Source organism: Octodon degus, unplaced genomic scaffold (assembly GCF_000260255.1).
Source record: "Octodon degus isolate 3935 unplaced genomic scaffold, OctDeg1.0 scaffold00004, whole genome shotgun sequence".
Classification (NCBI taxonomy): Eukaryota; Metazoa; Chordata; class Mammalia; order Rodentia; family Octodontidae; genus Octodon; species Octodon degus.
This window is the reverse complement of record NW_004524580.1, coordinates 27,011,073-27,023,529: the sequence shown is the minus strand read 5'-3', so window position 1 is coordinate 27,023,529 and position 12,457 is coordinate 27,011,073. Positions and strand designations below refer to the sequence as shown.

The following is a 12,457-nucleotide window of genomic DNA, read 5'->3' as shown; positions in this document are numbered from 1 at the left end:
CTACACAAAAAATAACTATGTGTTCTAATTAGTGTATATATAGTTTTGAGAATCATTTAAATAAAATCATAACCAACAGACAGAAATGTCAGAGATTTGCCACTGTTGACATTCAGCATGTATTAAGAGTATCAGTGTGCAAATGGATGAAAACGCACTACATGAATTTCTAAATGAAGCAGACTTGAACAGCAATGGACAGGTTGCACTCAGTGAGTTCTTGCAGCTGATGAGCTATTCAGGAAGGAAGAGGATCTGGAAGCCGGCCTGCTACATTAATGAAAACTGCAGAAGAGCCCCTCCACCGAGAGAGCTCCGAATCTCGCGGCCTGTAGTTGTGGAGGACTGCGAGTCTGACCAGTAAATCCACAGCCAACCAAAACAGGAACAACCAACCTCCATGTAACAACCAGAGGGCTCACACCTGCCTAAAATGGTGGCTGTAGGAGCTGCCTTTTTTCTTTTTTAAAAAACACTGGAAAACATTCTACAATACTAGGATGTTGGTATATTTACCAACCTAACAGATGAAACCTTACTTATATTTACCATTCAATCTGGCTTCCAAAAAGTCTGTTTTCCCATTTTCAGTGCACACTGATTTCATATTTTACATCCACTTTGTGACTTGCTAGACTTGACACCCTCCCTCCTTGATTATTCATGTATTTGTTTTATATCAATCCTAGAGGCAGAATATTTTGGCAGAAATGGAAGAAGCTGGAAAAATCTGTGACATAAAACTAGACATTTGAAAAAAAATGTCAAGAGATATAACAGCACTCTCATCTGAATACTACAGTGACACTTTGGCCTAGTCTGATATTTTCAAAGCAAGGCTAACGACTCTGAGTGTACATATAAGTGCTAAAAACTAGGGATAGAAGAAAAACTCTGAAAAACTGCAGGAAGTAGCCACCTTACAGTACACAGCAGAGGGGTGCCTTCGAGTGTCCTAATGCCATTCTGCAAGTACCGTGGGTACTCACTCTTTACCCACACAAATCAGAGACCCAATTACTACAGTGGTTAGAGGAAAATATACAGGAATAGATTCAAATGGAGAGCTGCACACTGAGTCTATAAATACCACCTGAGAAGTGTTCGCTAGAAATCTTACAGCTGATGCTATCTGAAAATCATTTATTGCAATGACAAACTAGAGTTTAATTATTTTTATTATTGAATTATACTGTATTGTCTACATCTATGATTTAATCAGGAAGAAATGCTTTGCATTTACATCAACGACACATTTACTCTAGTGGAATAAAACAAGACACAGACAAAAGATCAAGTACATGTTTTAAGAAAATGATTACAGTTTCACCTGGTCCTACTTTTGCTATTTTGGACCATACTTTTCCTACTAGAAAACTGATCTTACATACAAGTCTGATTTTTCTCCCCACATTTTAAACATTGAATGGAGCATCTCACAGTTACTAATCATAAACAAGACTGAAAACAATGTGTGAAACAAAGCTTGCAAACCAAGGGAGCAGACAGCTGCTGCTACTTTATGGTGGAAAATCGGAGTAAAGCCTGCCCCTCTGGCTCACCTCAGACACACTTTCCCCCGGAGGCCAGCACTGCTTCGGACCTAGGAGTGCACTTCCCACGCCCCCTGCAGCCCAGACCTAAGTGTTTCTGGTCTCAGGTGCAAAGTTACATGAAAATGTCTAAAACATATCAAAAAGGAGCCAATTCAAATCAAAGCTGTGTGGTGGTCTAAATATACACCATCAACTTCCACCTTTTTAAAAATTATCTTTTTATTCTGGATATTTTAAAATAACTTACATTTTTTTAGTGTGCTTTATTATGGTCAATGAGCAAAGTTGTAATTCAAATGATTAAATTTATAATTTTAACCTTTTATGTGGTTCTCAGCTTCAGTTATCTATAACTTTACCAAACCAGATTATACATGAGGTTAGTTTCAGCTAAAACAATAAATCACCTCAAAGATAATGTCAAGAGTACACAAATTATAATGCCCACCTCATAGTCAACTGTAAGTATTAACTACGGCTTATATGTAATTTAGTTTCACTCTCCCTTTTTTTTTTCCCTGTGGTACCAGGGATTGAACTCAGGACCCTGCACTTGCCAGGCAAGTGCTTATTCTACTGAGCCATCTCCCTGGCCCCCTTATATGTAATTTAAAAGCAAATGCTTTTTATACTTTTTAGTCAAATTGCACTGGGAAATGTAGAAAAAACTTGGCAAAAATTTGTTTTTGGTAACAGAAAAGAATACAACAATCAATCTAAATGAAACAAAAGACCAGTGTTTTAAAGTTTCTTATCTCTAAACAAACATATACTTATTATCTAAAAAAATATTTTGGTAGTAAATTGGATTGAGAATAAATGCTTTGCTGTAAATAAAAAGTACAAATTTCCAATTATATAGTCCTACAGGTAGCTAACAGCTTTTCAAAACATGTATAGCTAGTCAACAGCTCTCTAAAACATGTACATATGATACCCTAAAATATCTCTGCTAAAAATCAACTTTATTTCAATGGGTCTTACTGAAATCGGGTTTTCATGATACTAGAAATCTTTTAAAAAGCAAGTATTACAGGGCTACAATCACATTACTTTCAATAAAAGTTACAGAAGAGATTATTGCTGTACTTTCCTCATAAACACCAAACATTTTTGCAGTTAAAAAAGTACAAGCAAGCTACTTTTCCCTTACCGAATATCACTGTTTCACGTTTGCAAAATGTTTATTCAGCAGAGAATTCTTAGAATCTTTTCTGTAAGAATTCAAAGTATGTGTAGCTTCACATTATACATGTTTTACCTTATTTCCCAAATACACAAAAACAATATACATTTTCCCCAAAAATGAAGATGTCCACATTAAAAAAATAAAGCCTACGAAAAGGTTCCAGAGCTAAAAAAAGATTATTTATATGGCACAAAGTGATCTCCTACTAGTCCGAAGTCCAAAACGTTTAAATGAAGTCCTTTTATACATCTTGTTTGCTTTTCAATGGAATACTAAATTTACTGAGGTGAAATCACATTATTTTTTAGTTCTTGTGTCAATGAGTATACACAAATGTTTTTCTACAGTTATTAAAAATAGGAGACCAAGTTGAATGTGCCAAAGAGAAATCATTCAGATGGATTGGTGAGGGAGTTTTGAGGATTATAAAATTTAAGGAAGGGATTGACTTGGTTGGTTTCCATAGCTTGATAGACCAAAAACAAAAAAACGGCCACAACAACAAACAGCAAAATTTTTATCCACATGGGAATGGAGCGTCCCTTTTTTGTTTTTTCTGTCTTGTCATCTGACAAGGGAACATACTTAGGAACATATTTCGATGAGAAAGTTTCCTCCATCCTGAAATCACTGAGTTCTAATGGCCGGCCGGCAGCCCCTTTGATTGGTCTGCGACAACTAGCGCTGTTGAAAGTGAAAAAAAAGAAAAAAATAATAATTTTACATAAAGAACATCAAACATTAATGCCACTTCTAAGTACATTCCATAAGTAAACAATAGAAAATCGACACATATAAAGCAGCAAGATCAACCTATTTAAAGTGTCCACACATTTTTCATTTTAAGTTAGATGAGGGGGGCGGGGCGCCTGGCCCTAGCTCAGTTCTTTAAGTGGCTGCTTCCACAAAGCTGGCAGCCTCAGGTTGCTGCAGTTCGATCCCCACAACACTCCAGCCAGCCAAACCTGCCCTGAAGGCATTCGAGGAGCAAAAAATAAATAAATAAAATTTAGATGAGGGGGCCGGGGAGATGGCTCAGTGGAATAAGTGCTTCCCTGGCAAGCACAAGGGCCTGAGTTCAATCCCCAGTTCCACACACACACACACACACACACACACACACACACAGTTAGATGCATGTTTAGTAGAAAATAACAAATATTAAAATATAAGAACACTGACCAATATTCATTAAAGCTACATTAAAGGCTTTTCAAAGCTATCATATTTAGGAGATGAAAAACACATAATAGATTTGATTTTGATTCCTTCGGTTATGAAGCACTTTGATAGATCTAAGCATAGTATTTTCATTTACAAAAGAGAAGTGCAGGGAAAAAATGATCTTTTTCAAAACTGGTGGTGCAGCTCAGGAGTAGATCATGTGTTTAATACGCACAGGCCCTGAGCTCATTTATAGCACCATGAAAAGTAATACTAACAGTAAACAAGTGACTTATAAAAATATTAGATTTCTGTTTAAATTTTAAAATGTGGGGGCTGGGAATGAAGCTCATTACCCCTCAAAAAAGTGAAGTATATATTTATTATAATTCTTCAACTGACAAAGTTAATTCTGAAAATGATTCAACTTTCAAGGTAATCTGCTTTCAAAAGAACAGTTTCGTTCTGAGAAAAGAGGCAGAACAACTTTGTGGTGAAGAATTAAAGATTCCCTGGCAGGATATACTTATATTTGATTTGAGGTATCCAAGTACCTAATTCCTGTTGGTGTAGCTGCTTCAAAGGGGAACATTTCCTTAAGAATATCCCTTTCTACTCTTCTTTCCTCTGTTTTTTCTCCCACCTAGTAAAAAAACCACAAGTTAAAATTTAGTACAAAAAAGTGCAATAATTACAACACAATTTTGGATAGAAGATGCAGAACACAAATCTATCTTGAGACAGCTGCTTCTGAATTTGCTGTCCTCCAGACAGCCACATGCTTACAATGCTTTCTTCACATGTACTCTCCACAAAGACATCTTGCTGTGGTCATTAGGAAGAAACCGCCACACACTCAAATTACATAGGGAAAACCCCAGAGAACTAACACGGCAGTATAAATTCCCTCACTGATCTTCCATGTTTTTCATTAACAAAATATTAAGAGTGCATGGTTTCTCTGCTGAGAATTCTTCTTTGAGACAGGTCTCGCTATGTAGTTCAGGCTGGCCTCAAACTTACAGCAATCCTCCTGTCTCAGCCTCCCAAGTGCTGGGATTACAGGTGTGCACCACCACACCAGGCAAGAATTCTGCAATAAAGGAGCAAATGTAGAAGGTGCCCAATTACCATGGAGCTTTAACAAACTGCATTGTATCTTTTAAAGTGTGGTCAATGCAATCTTTCCAATTTAAAGAATACTTTAGCTTGACTGCTTTACTAGATTTATCTTCATGCCCAGATAAAAATAGTACTTCACTTCTTAATAAAGTTTCCTTAAAATTTTAAGGCACCATGCAGTTAGTATTTTGAAAATTATACAGGGGTTAATCAACCAAGCACCATACAAAGCTACTTTAAAGTTCTGTTATTTAACCTTGCAATTTGTCTAGTCTCTCCCACAGCCCAAGTAGCACTTTTAAATTGCAGCCATGACAGACATAAGCAGCAGACAGATTACCACTCCCTTGAAAAGTAGAACTTAAGAGGCACACAGCAGCACGAGGATGTTATTAGCACATCTTACTACGTCAATTTCCATTTTCACTTACGTGTCTTTAAATAATATATGCACATACATATGAATATACACACCACCCAATAAAGAAAGCTCTGCCCCCTCCCATTCTAAAACACAGATACAAAGATTTCCTTTTTGAAAGATCAGTGGGAGCATCGATCTAAACTTGAAGCATTTACTTCAGCTCGTGTGAATGGTTTCTTTGGTGCTCTTCTGGGTATGTCTGAGAATTCAGTGATTGGCAGAATAGGAGCTGCATGCTTGAAATTTCCAGTCACCCTATTGACAACCTGCCAAGATTCAAATTATTCAGACTCAGAATTATCCAAAATAACAAAGACACTTAAAAAGAAAGAAAAAGATACACTACTGTTGTAATTATAAAAATTTACATTAACAACCTAGAAAGAAAACACATTCAAAGCTTCATATGTAAAACCTTATGTAATTCTCTAAATACTTAATAAAAAGTATTTTTATAATACTTAGGAATTCTTTTTTTTAAGAAATTCTTGTTAAATGAATTTAATTCATTTATATAAGTGGCTATGTTGAAAAATTCAGAACTATATGGGGAAAATCAGTTAAAAATATGATGTTCTAGAACAAGTAAATCTGAAGTTCACCAAAATTTACCACCTCCCCATTTCCAACTGAAGGGTAATTTACAAAGAATACCACTTGTATAGTTTACAAAATATATTTACTAAGGATTCGTTGCTTGAAGCCATTATAGTTTCAGCTATGGGAGTATTCTCTGAAATTACTGCACCATCTATACGAAAATGTTGTGAAGTGTCCACCTGTTAGTTCGAAAACAGAACAAAAACAATAAATACAAAATAATCACTAAAGCCCTGCCAATCTGAAAACCCAATTCTGAGCAGTAAGCCTTGCATCACCCTTTTCCTTGGAGTTCTTCTGGACCCTCGCGTGGTCTCCCTAGTTAATGCCTGCAGAGGTCCGCCTTTGGAAGATCCACTTGTCCATTCAGTTTCAGTTACTCCATCGTGGGAATAGCTCTATTCAAGCATTGACACATTAAAAAGTCATATTCTGACATCAAACACCTTAATAATGGCCACATCAGCACACCAACATGCCACATTTTCCAAATGCCAGCATTCACAAATACTCTGCTCTGAAATTATTTCTCAATATTTGATTGAACTGACATGTAAGCATCACACAACACTTAAGGTAAAATACACTACAATCCACCAGTAACAGCTCACAAATTATAATACAAGTTAGAAGGAGAAGCTCATTAATTATCACTGGCTCCTTTGTGACACTCCGTATTGGTGGCTCTAGTATTGTAGCTGTGTCTCTTAACTGAAACAAAAAGGAGACTGACCACGATGTCAACAAAAGCCACTTGTCCTAACAAGCAGTTTCTTCTTAACTAACTTTTGGTTGGGGATATGGCTTGGGGCACAGTACTTCCCTAACAAAGGCCCTGCATTTGAACACTATTCTTTTCATGTGGTGAGAATTACCTTAGTAAAGCCAGTTGGAATTATGCAGCTATCTGAATGAAGATTTTCAAGTACCATACTCTTCTTAAAAACACACAGAATCAAAATGACACAACAAACTGCTGGGGAGCATACTTTCCTAAGTCTGGAAGGCTAGTATACCACCTGGATACCACAATGCTGCCCACAACTCACCCCAGAAAGAAAGGTGACTGTGATAGACAGTTGGTGCCTTGTAGTCTCAAAAATAGCTGCCTAAAACACCAGCTATTTTTTTCCTCATGAAAACAGTAACAATTCTTAACATACTAGCTTGGAATTCACTAGACCATGCTTCCCAAACTGCAGTGTATGCATTAATCATCTGGAGCCTTTGCTAAAATGCAGATTCTGAGTGAGAGGTTCCAGTACAGGGTCTGAATTTCTGTACTCCGACAGGCAGACTTTCAATTTTAAAGCCAACATTTTTACCAGATACAGCACTCCAAATTCTTCTAACTAGACAACTCCCATCTGTGGGTAATATTAAGGTACATGTTTAAACCATCACTTCTGTTTTTAAGTTAATACTTTAGGTAAATAATGGTTTATATCCAAGTCACTACTATTTAATTTATAAACATAAACATTTGGTTAGATGGAAGCATTACTACTGAAAGCACAGAAGGATACAGATATCGTCTCATGTATCCAATTATATATTTAATTGTATTTGGAATTCACATTATAAGGTTTTACTTTTGGCTTGTGTAGTTGCAAAGATTTGTAATCCCAGCACTGTGGGAGGCAGAGGCAGGAAGACTACAAGATCCAGCCTAGTCTGGGTAATTTAGAATTTAACAAAATCCTGCCTTCCAAAAAAAAGTGTTAAGTTATTTACAATATGAATGTCAGAGTTCCTTATCAATTAAATGTAATGGCTTAATGCAAAATTAAAGACAAATATGCAAACAAAGCATACAGTCACTTACGAAATAATCAATTTTCTGATTGTTCAAACGGAAGGAAACAATCATTTTACTCTGAGGTTCTCAATCCTGGTGGCACAGTATCATCCAGGGAAAGCTTTCAACAGTAACAACAACAAAAAATCAAATGCCCTTAACGCCACCTTAGCCCAATTAAGTCAAATTTTCTTCTAAAAGTACCTGTAGAGCTGGGGTATAGCTCAGTGGCAGGAAATGTTCTTAGCACCTGCAGGGCCCTAGGTTCAATTCCCAATACAAATAAATAAATGCAAACTTAAGTGAATGAATATATGGAGCCAGGCACAGTAACACACGCCTGTATTTCCATATACTCAGCAGGCTGAGGCAGGAGAATCCCAATTTTGAACCCAGCCAGGGCAAACTGTTGAATCCTTGCAATAGTTTTTAAAAGGGGGGAGGGAGGAGGGCTGGAGAGATGGCTCAGTGGTCTAAAGCACCTACTTGGAACAAGCTTGACAAAGCATAGGGACCGCGGTTCAATCCCCCAGCACCACATACCAGCCAGCCCCGCCCCCTCGTGGACTGAGCTGGCCACACACACACACACACACACACACACACACACAATAAATAAATGTTAAAATAAATAAATAAATAATTTAAAAAAATAAAAGGGGGGAGGATCCCATAGCTCAGTGGTAGAGCACTTGCCTGACAAGTACGAGGTTTTCAGTTGAAACCCAACCACTATAAAAACAGACACACACTTTTTTTTTCTTGTTGGTACCAGGGATTGAATTCAGGACCTTGCGCTTGCCAGGCAGGCACTTACACTTGCTGAGCTATCTCCCCAGCTGTACACCGCACAGTAACACTAATCGCACTTAATAATTGCTCAATGCCAGTTGAAATAAGTGTTTTTAGAATCATCTGCTTTAGCTCAGTACGGTGGCGCATGTGGGGATGCTGATGAGGGAAGGCTGCAAACTCAAGTCAAGTGTGGGTAACTAGGTCTGACACTGCCTCAAAGGAGAGTAAAGGAGGCTGGGGACGCAGCTCAGTGCAAAGGCCCTGGGCCTAAGCCTCTGTGCTACACACAAAATCTAGCTTCATTGCCCCGTCTATTTGATGTTATCAATATACACTCAGCACTTAAAAAAAATCTTTAAAGAACTACATTACTGGGCTCAGTGCACAAGGGCCTTCTGGCAAGTGCAAAGTCCAGAGTTCAATTCTTGGTACCACAGACACACACAAAACAGAACGGACATTACTTGAAAAATCTAATACTGTTTATCATTCATACAGATAGTCACCTACAGAAGAGGGGAGGAGGGGGACAGAGCCTTTTTCATTTTTTAATTTTTTTTAATTTTTTTTTTAAATTTCATTTATGTGTGTGCGTGTGTGTGTGTGTGTGTGTGTGTGTGTGTGTGTGTGGCCAGCTCAGCCCACCAGGGGGCGGGGCTGGCTGGCATGTGGTGCTGGGGGATTGAACCGCGGTCCCTGTGCTTTGTTAAGCTTGTTCTAAGTAGGTGCTTTAGACCACTGAGCCATCTCACCAGCCCCGAGAGCCTTTTTTAAAAAACTGGTCACTATCAAATTTCTGATTTATTTGCTATGCTTTTTTTGAATAACTAATCTCTATCAACAATTTTAAGTCAGGGATATATAGCTCAGCAGCACAGTATCTGTCTGGCAAGCGTGAGGTCCTAAGTTCAGCTCCTGGTACAAAAAAAAAAAAAAAAAAAAGGCCAAAACTAGCATTTATGGGAACCACTATGGCTAAAAATAAACATATCACATGTTCACATTTTAAGGGCCAACTTCCACTTAAGAAACACAAGAAATTCACTAGCCACCTGTGGAGCTTCAAATACTGTAAGACATTTTCAGATTTCATACATTATTTGATTGAGAACTGTCACCTCATTTTACTAGCTGTTATCATTACCTAATTTTGGATTCTTTTTTTTTTTTTTTTTTGCAGTACTGCGGAACAAACTTGGGACCATGCACATGCCAGTCAGGCACTATGCTACGGAGCTATCTTCCCAGCCCTAGAATTAATTATTCTTTTTCCCCTAGAATTAAATTCTTTTTTCTTTTCTTTTCTTTTCTTTTTTTTTTTTTTTGCGGAACCAGGGATTGAACTCAGGGCCTTGTACTTGCCAGGCAAGCGCTTATTGTACCGAGCTATTTCCCTGGCCCCTCCTAGAATTAATTCTAAGAAAACTAGTTGACAACTTTTCACACAACTAAACACAATTCTAAAAAAATTTTTTGAACAACAACAACAAAAAAAATCAACAATAAAATTTTTTTTTCAGGCTGGCGAGATGGCTCAGTGGTCTAAAGCACCTACTTGGAACAAGCTTGGCAAAGCACAAGGATAGCCACTAAGCTGGTTCAATCCCCCAGCACCACACGCCAGCCCCGCCCCCTGGTGAGTTGAGCTGGCTACACACACACACACACACACACACACTCTCTCTCTAAATAAATAAATAAATAAGTAAATAAATGTTTAAAAAAATTTTTTTTCTAGAACTTAATCATACTAATAGAATTATTCCTGCTGGAAGGGGCACTTTTCTGTGAAGTGTACTGGCGCCGGCCAACATGGTAGCCAGTGAGTTCAAGGCAGGCCTAAGGGGCTGGGGAGAGAGCTCGGTGGTTTAAGCACCTGCCTGCCTGGCAAGCACAAGGACCCATGTTTAATTCCCAGTACTGCATGCCGTGCTGGCCCTGGAGCCAGCCACGAAGTCAGGCAAGGTGACACATGCTTGTTATCCCAGCAAGACCCTGTACCAAATTAAGAAAGAAGAAAAAAGAAAAAAGACTGGCCTGAAATGTATAGTGAACGCTGTCTTGAAAAAAAATGGGTATTATAGACTGCTAGACAGTGTCACATTGTTTAGTTGAATTCAGACACTTACTAGTGTTCGGATGCCAACAGAATATTCACCTCTGACAGGAAAAAAAAAGGATACAAAAGAAAGATCATTTTGTATTTACATATACAAAATAGTTAGGATAAATTTACAGCTACTTTCAATTAATTCCATGAGAAGAAAGAGGTGTACTAACAGTGTTTGGACAGGATATCCTGTCTGCTTCTTGTACTATGGATAACCACTAAGAAGATAACAATGTACAGTGTATTGACTATCAAAACTGTCCTATTAATCAGCTGTGAAACTGTCTAATTCATATTTATTTCTCAATAATAAATATATAAAAATAATAAATAAATAAATAAATAAATAAATAAAAGAAAAAAGTGGAAATGTGTGGTGACCCTAATTCTATAATTAGTATAAGTGATTATTTAGTTTGGGAAATGAATAAATGCTCACCGCCCTGAGTACAGTCATGACTAGGATCATAAAGTGACTTTGAAAATATAAAAAACATAATTATAACTCAAAGATATAAGGGAGCATTTATTGAATGAAAAGAAATTCAGTAGGGAACTCAGGTCAACAATTTCTGACCCTGCCAGTCAAGCAGAAGACCCAATACTATTATGGATTACTGGACTCTTTTACAATATTTTGCTGAGTTAACACACCTATAACATTCAAATGACAGAACTAAAAAAAGGGGATATATAAATGAACGTCCATTTTGTATCCTAACCATTCAAAATGGTTAGGATAGATATATAGTTACATTCTCTTAATGAATAGAGGGATTTGTTGTAATAGTTTGTAAATAGGATGTCATGTCTGCATCTTGTACAGCAAATACCACTAGGAAGACAGTACGCAATGTGTTAATTATTGAAACTGTCCTACCAATTTGGTTGGAAACTGTCTCATTGCTATTTGTCTCTCAATAAAATTATGGGGAAAAAAATAAATAAAACCAAGCCTGAGTGCAAAAAACAAAGAAAGAAAGAAAGAAAGAAAGAAAGAAAGAAAGAAAGAGAAAAGAAAAGAAATTCACCAGTATGTAAGATAAGCAAAGTGATCCCAGTACTCGGGAGGCTGAGGCAGGAGGATCATTTTGAGTTTGTGACTAGCTATGCTACACAGTGAGCTCAAGGCCAGCCTGACCTACATAGCCAGACCCTGTCTCAAAAAGCCAAAAATAAAACAAAATAAGCAATGTGACTGCTGTATGTTTTACAGCTAAATAAGAATTGTACCATTATCTGAGAAGGAGGTTTTTTTGTTGTTGTTTTGGTTTTTTCTTGGCTGCTTGAGGGTAAATGTAGCATTATCTATATCTAACAAGATGTTCTACAGAAAGTCTTGATCTGCCATGAGGACAAAACCTGTCTTCACTGCCTTCTGATAAACTACAGGTAAGATGTGACTCAGAAGACATTGAGCAGTTGAAATGCATGAGAATACAGGTGTAGGGTTACTAAAGACTACAAATCCTAATCAGAACTTTGGCCCCTGAAAAAAATTTCACAAAATTCGGTTATAAAAAGAATCAAGAAAGGGGGCCAGGGAGATGGCTCAGTGGAATAAGTGCTTCCCTGGCAAGCACAAAGGCCTGAGTTCAATCCCTGGTTCCGAAAAAAAAAAAAAAAAAAAAAATCAAGATTATTAAAAGCTACCTTATTCTAAAGAGCTTGCTACCAATTTAAGTAAAACACATGAGCC

General features: G+C 37.4%; 1 protein-coding gene across 1 annotated transcript in view; it reads right to left on the bottom strand.

Moving 5' to 3' along the window:
• Positions 1-2,195: 2,195 nt before the first annotated feature.
• The window catches only part of Tmpo (thymopoietin), a 40,743-nt gene continuing 30,481 nt past the window's right edge, over positions 2,196-12,457 (bottom strand). Inside the window, exons 6-10 of the mRNA XM_004623913.2 lie at positions 6,334-6,453; positions 6,139-6,234; positions 5,611-5,721; positions 4,464-4,552; positions 2,196-3,429 (exon numbers count right to left, since the gene is read on the bottom strand). Of these exons, the coding sequence (XP_004623970.1) occupies positions 3,135-3,429; positions 4,464-4,552; positions 5,611-5,721; positions 6,139-6,234; positions 6,334-6,453 (711 nt within the window). The 3' untranslated portion in view covers positions 2,196-3,134. The remainder of the gene's footprint in view (positions 3,430-4,463; positions 4,553-5,610; positions 5,722-6,138; positions 6,235-6,333; positions 6,454-12,457) is intronic.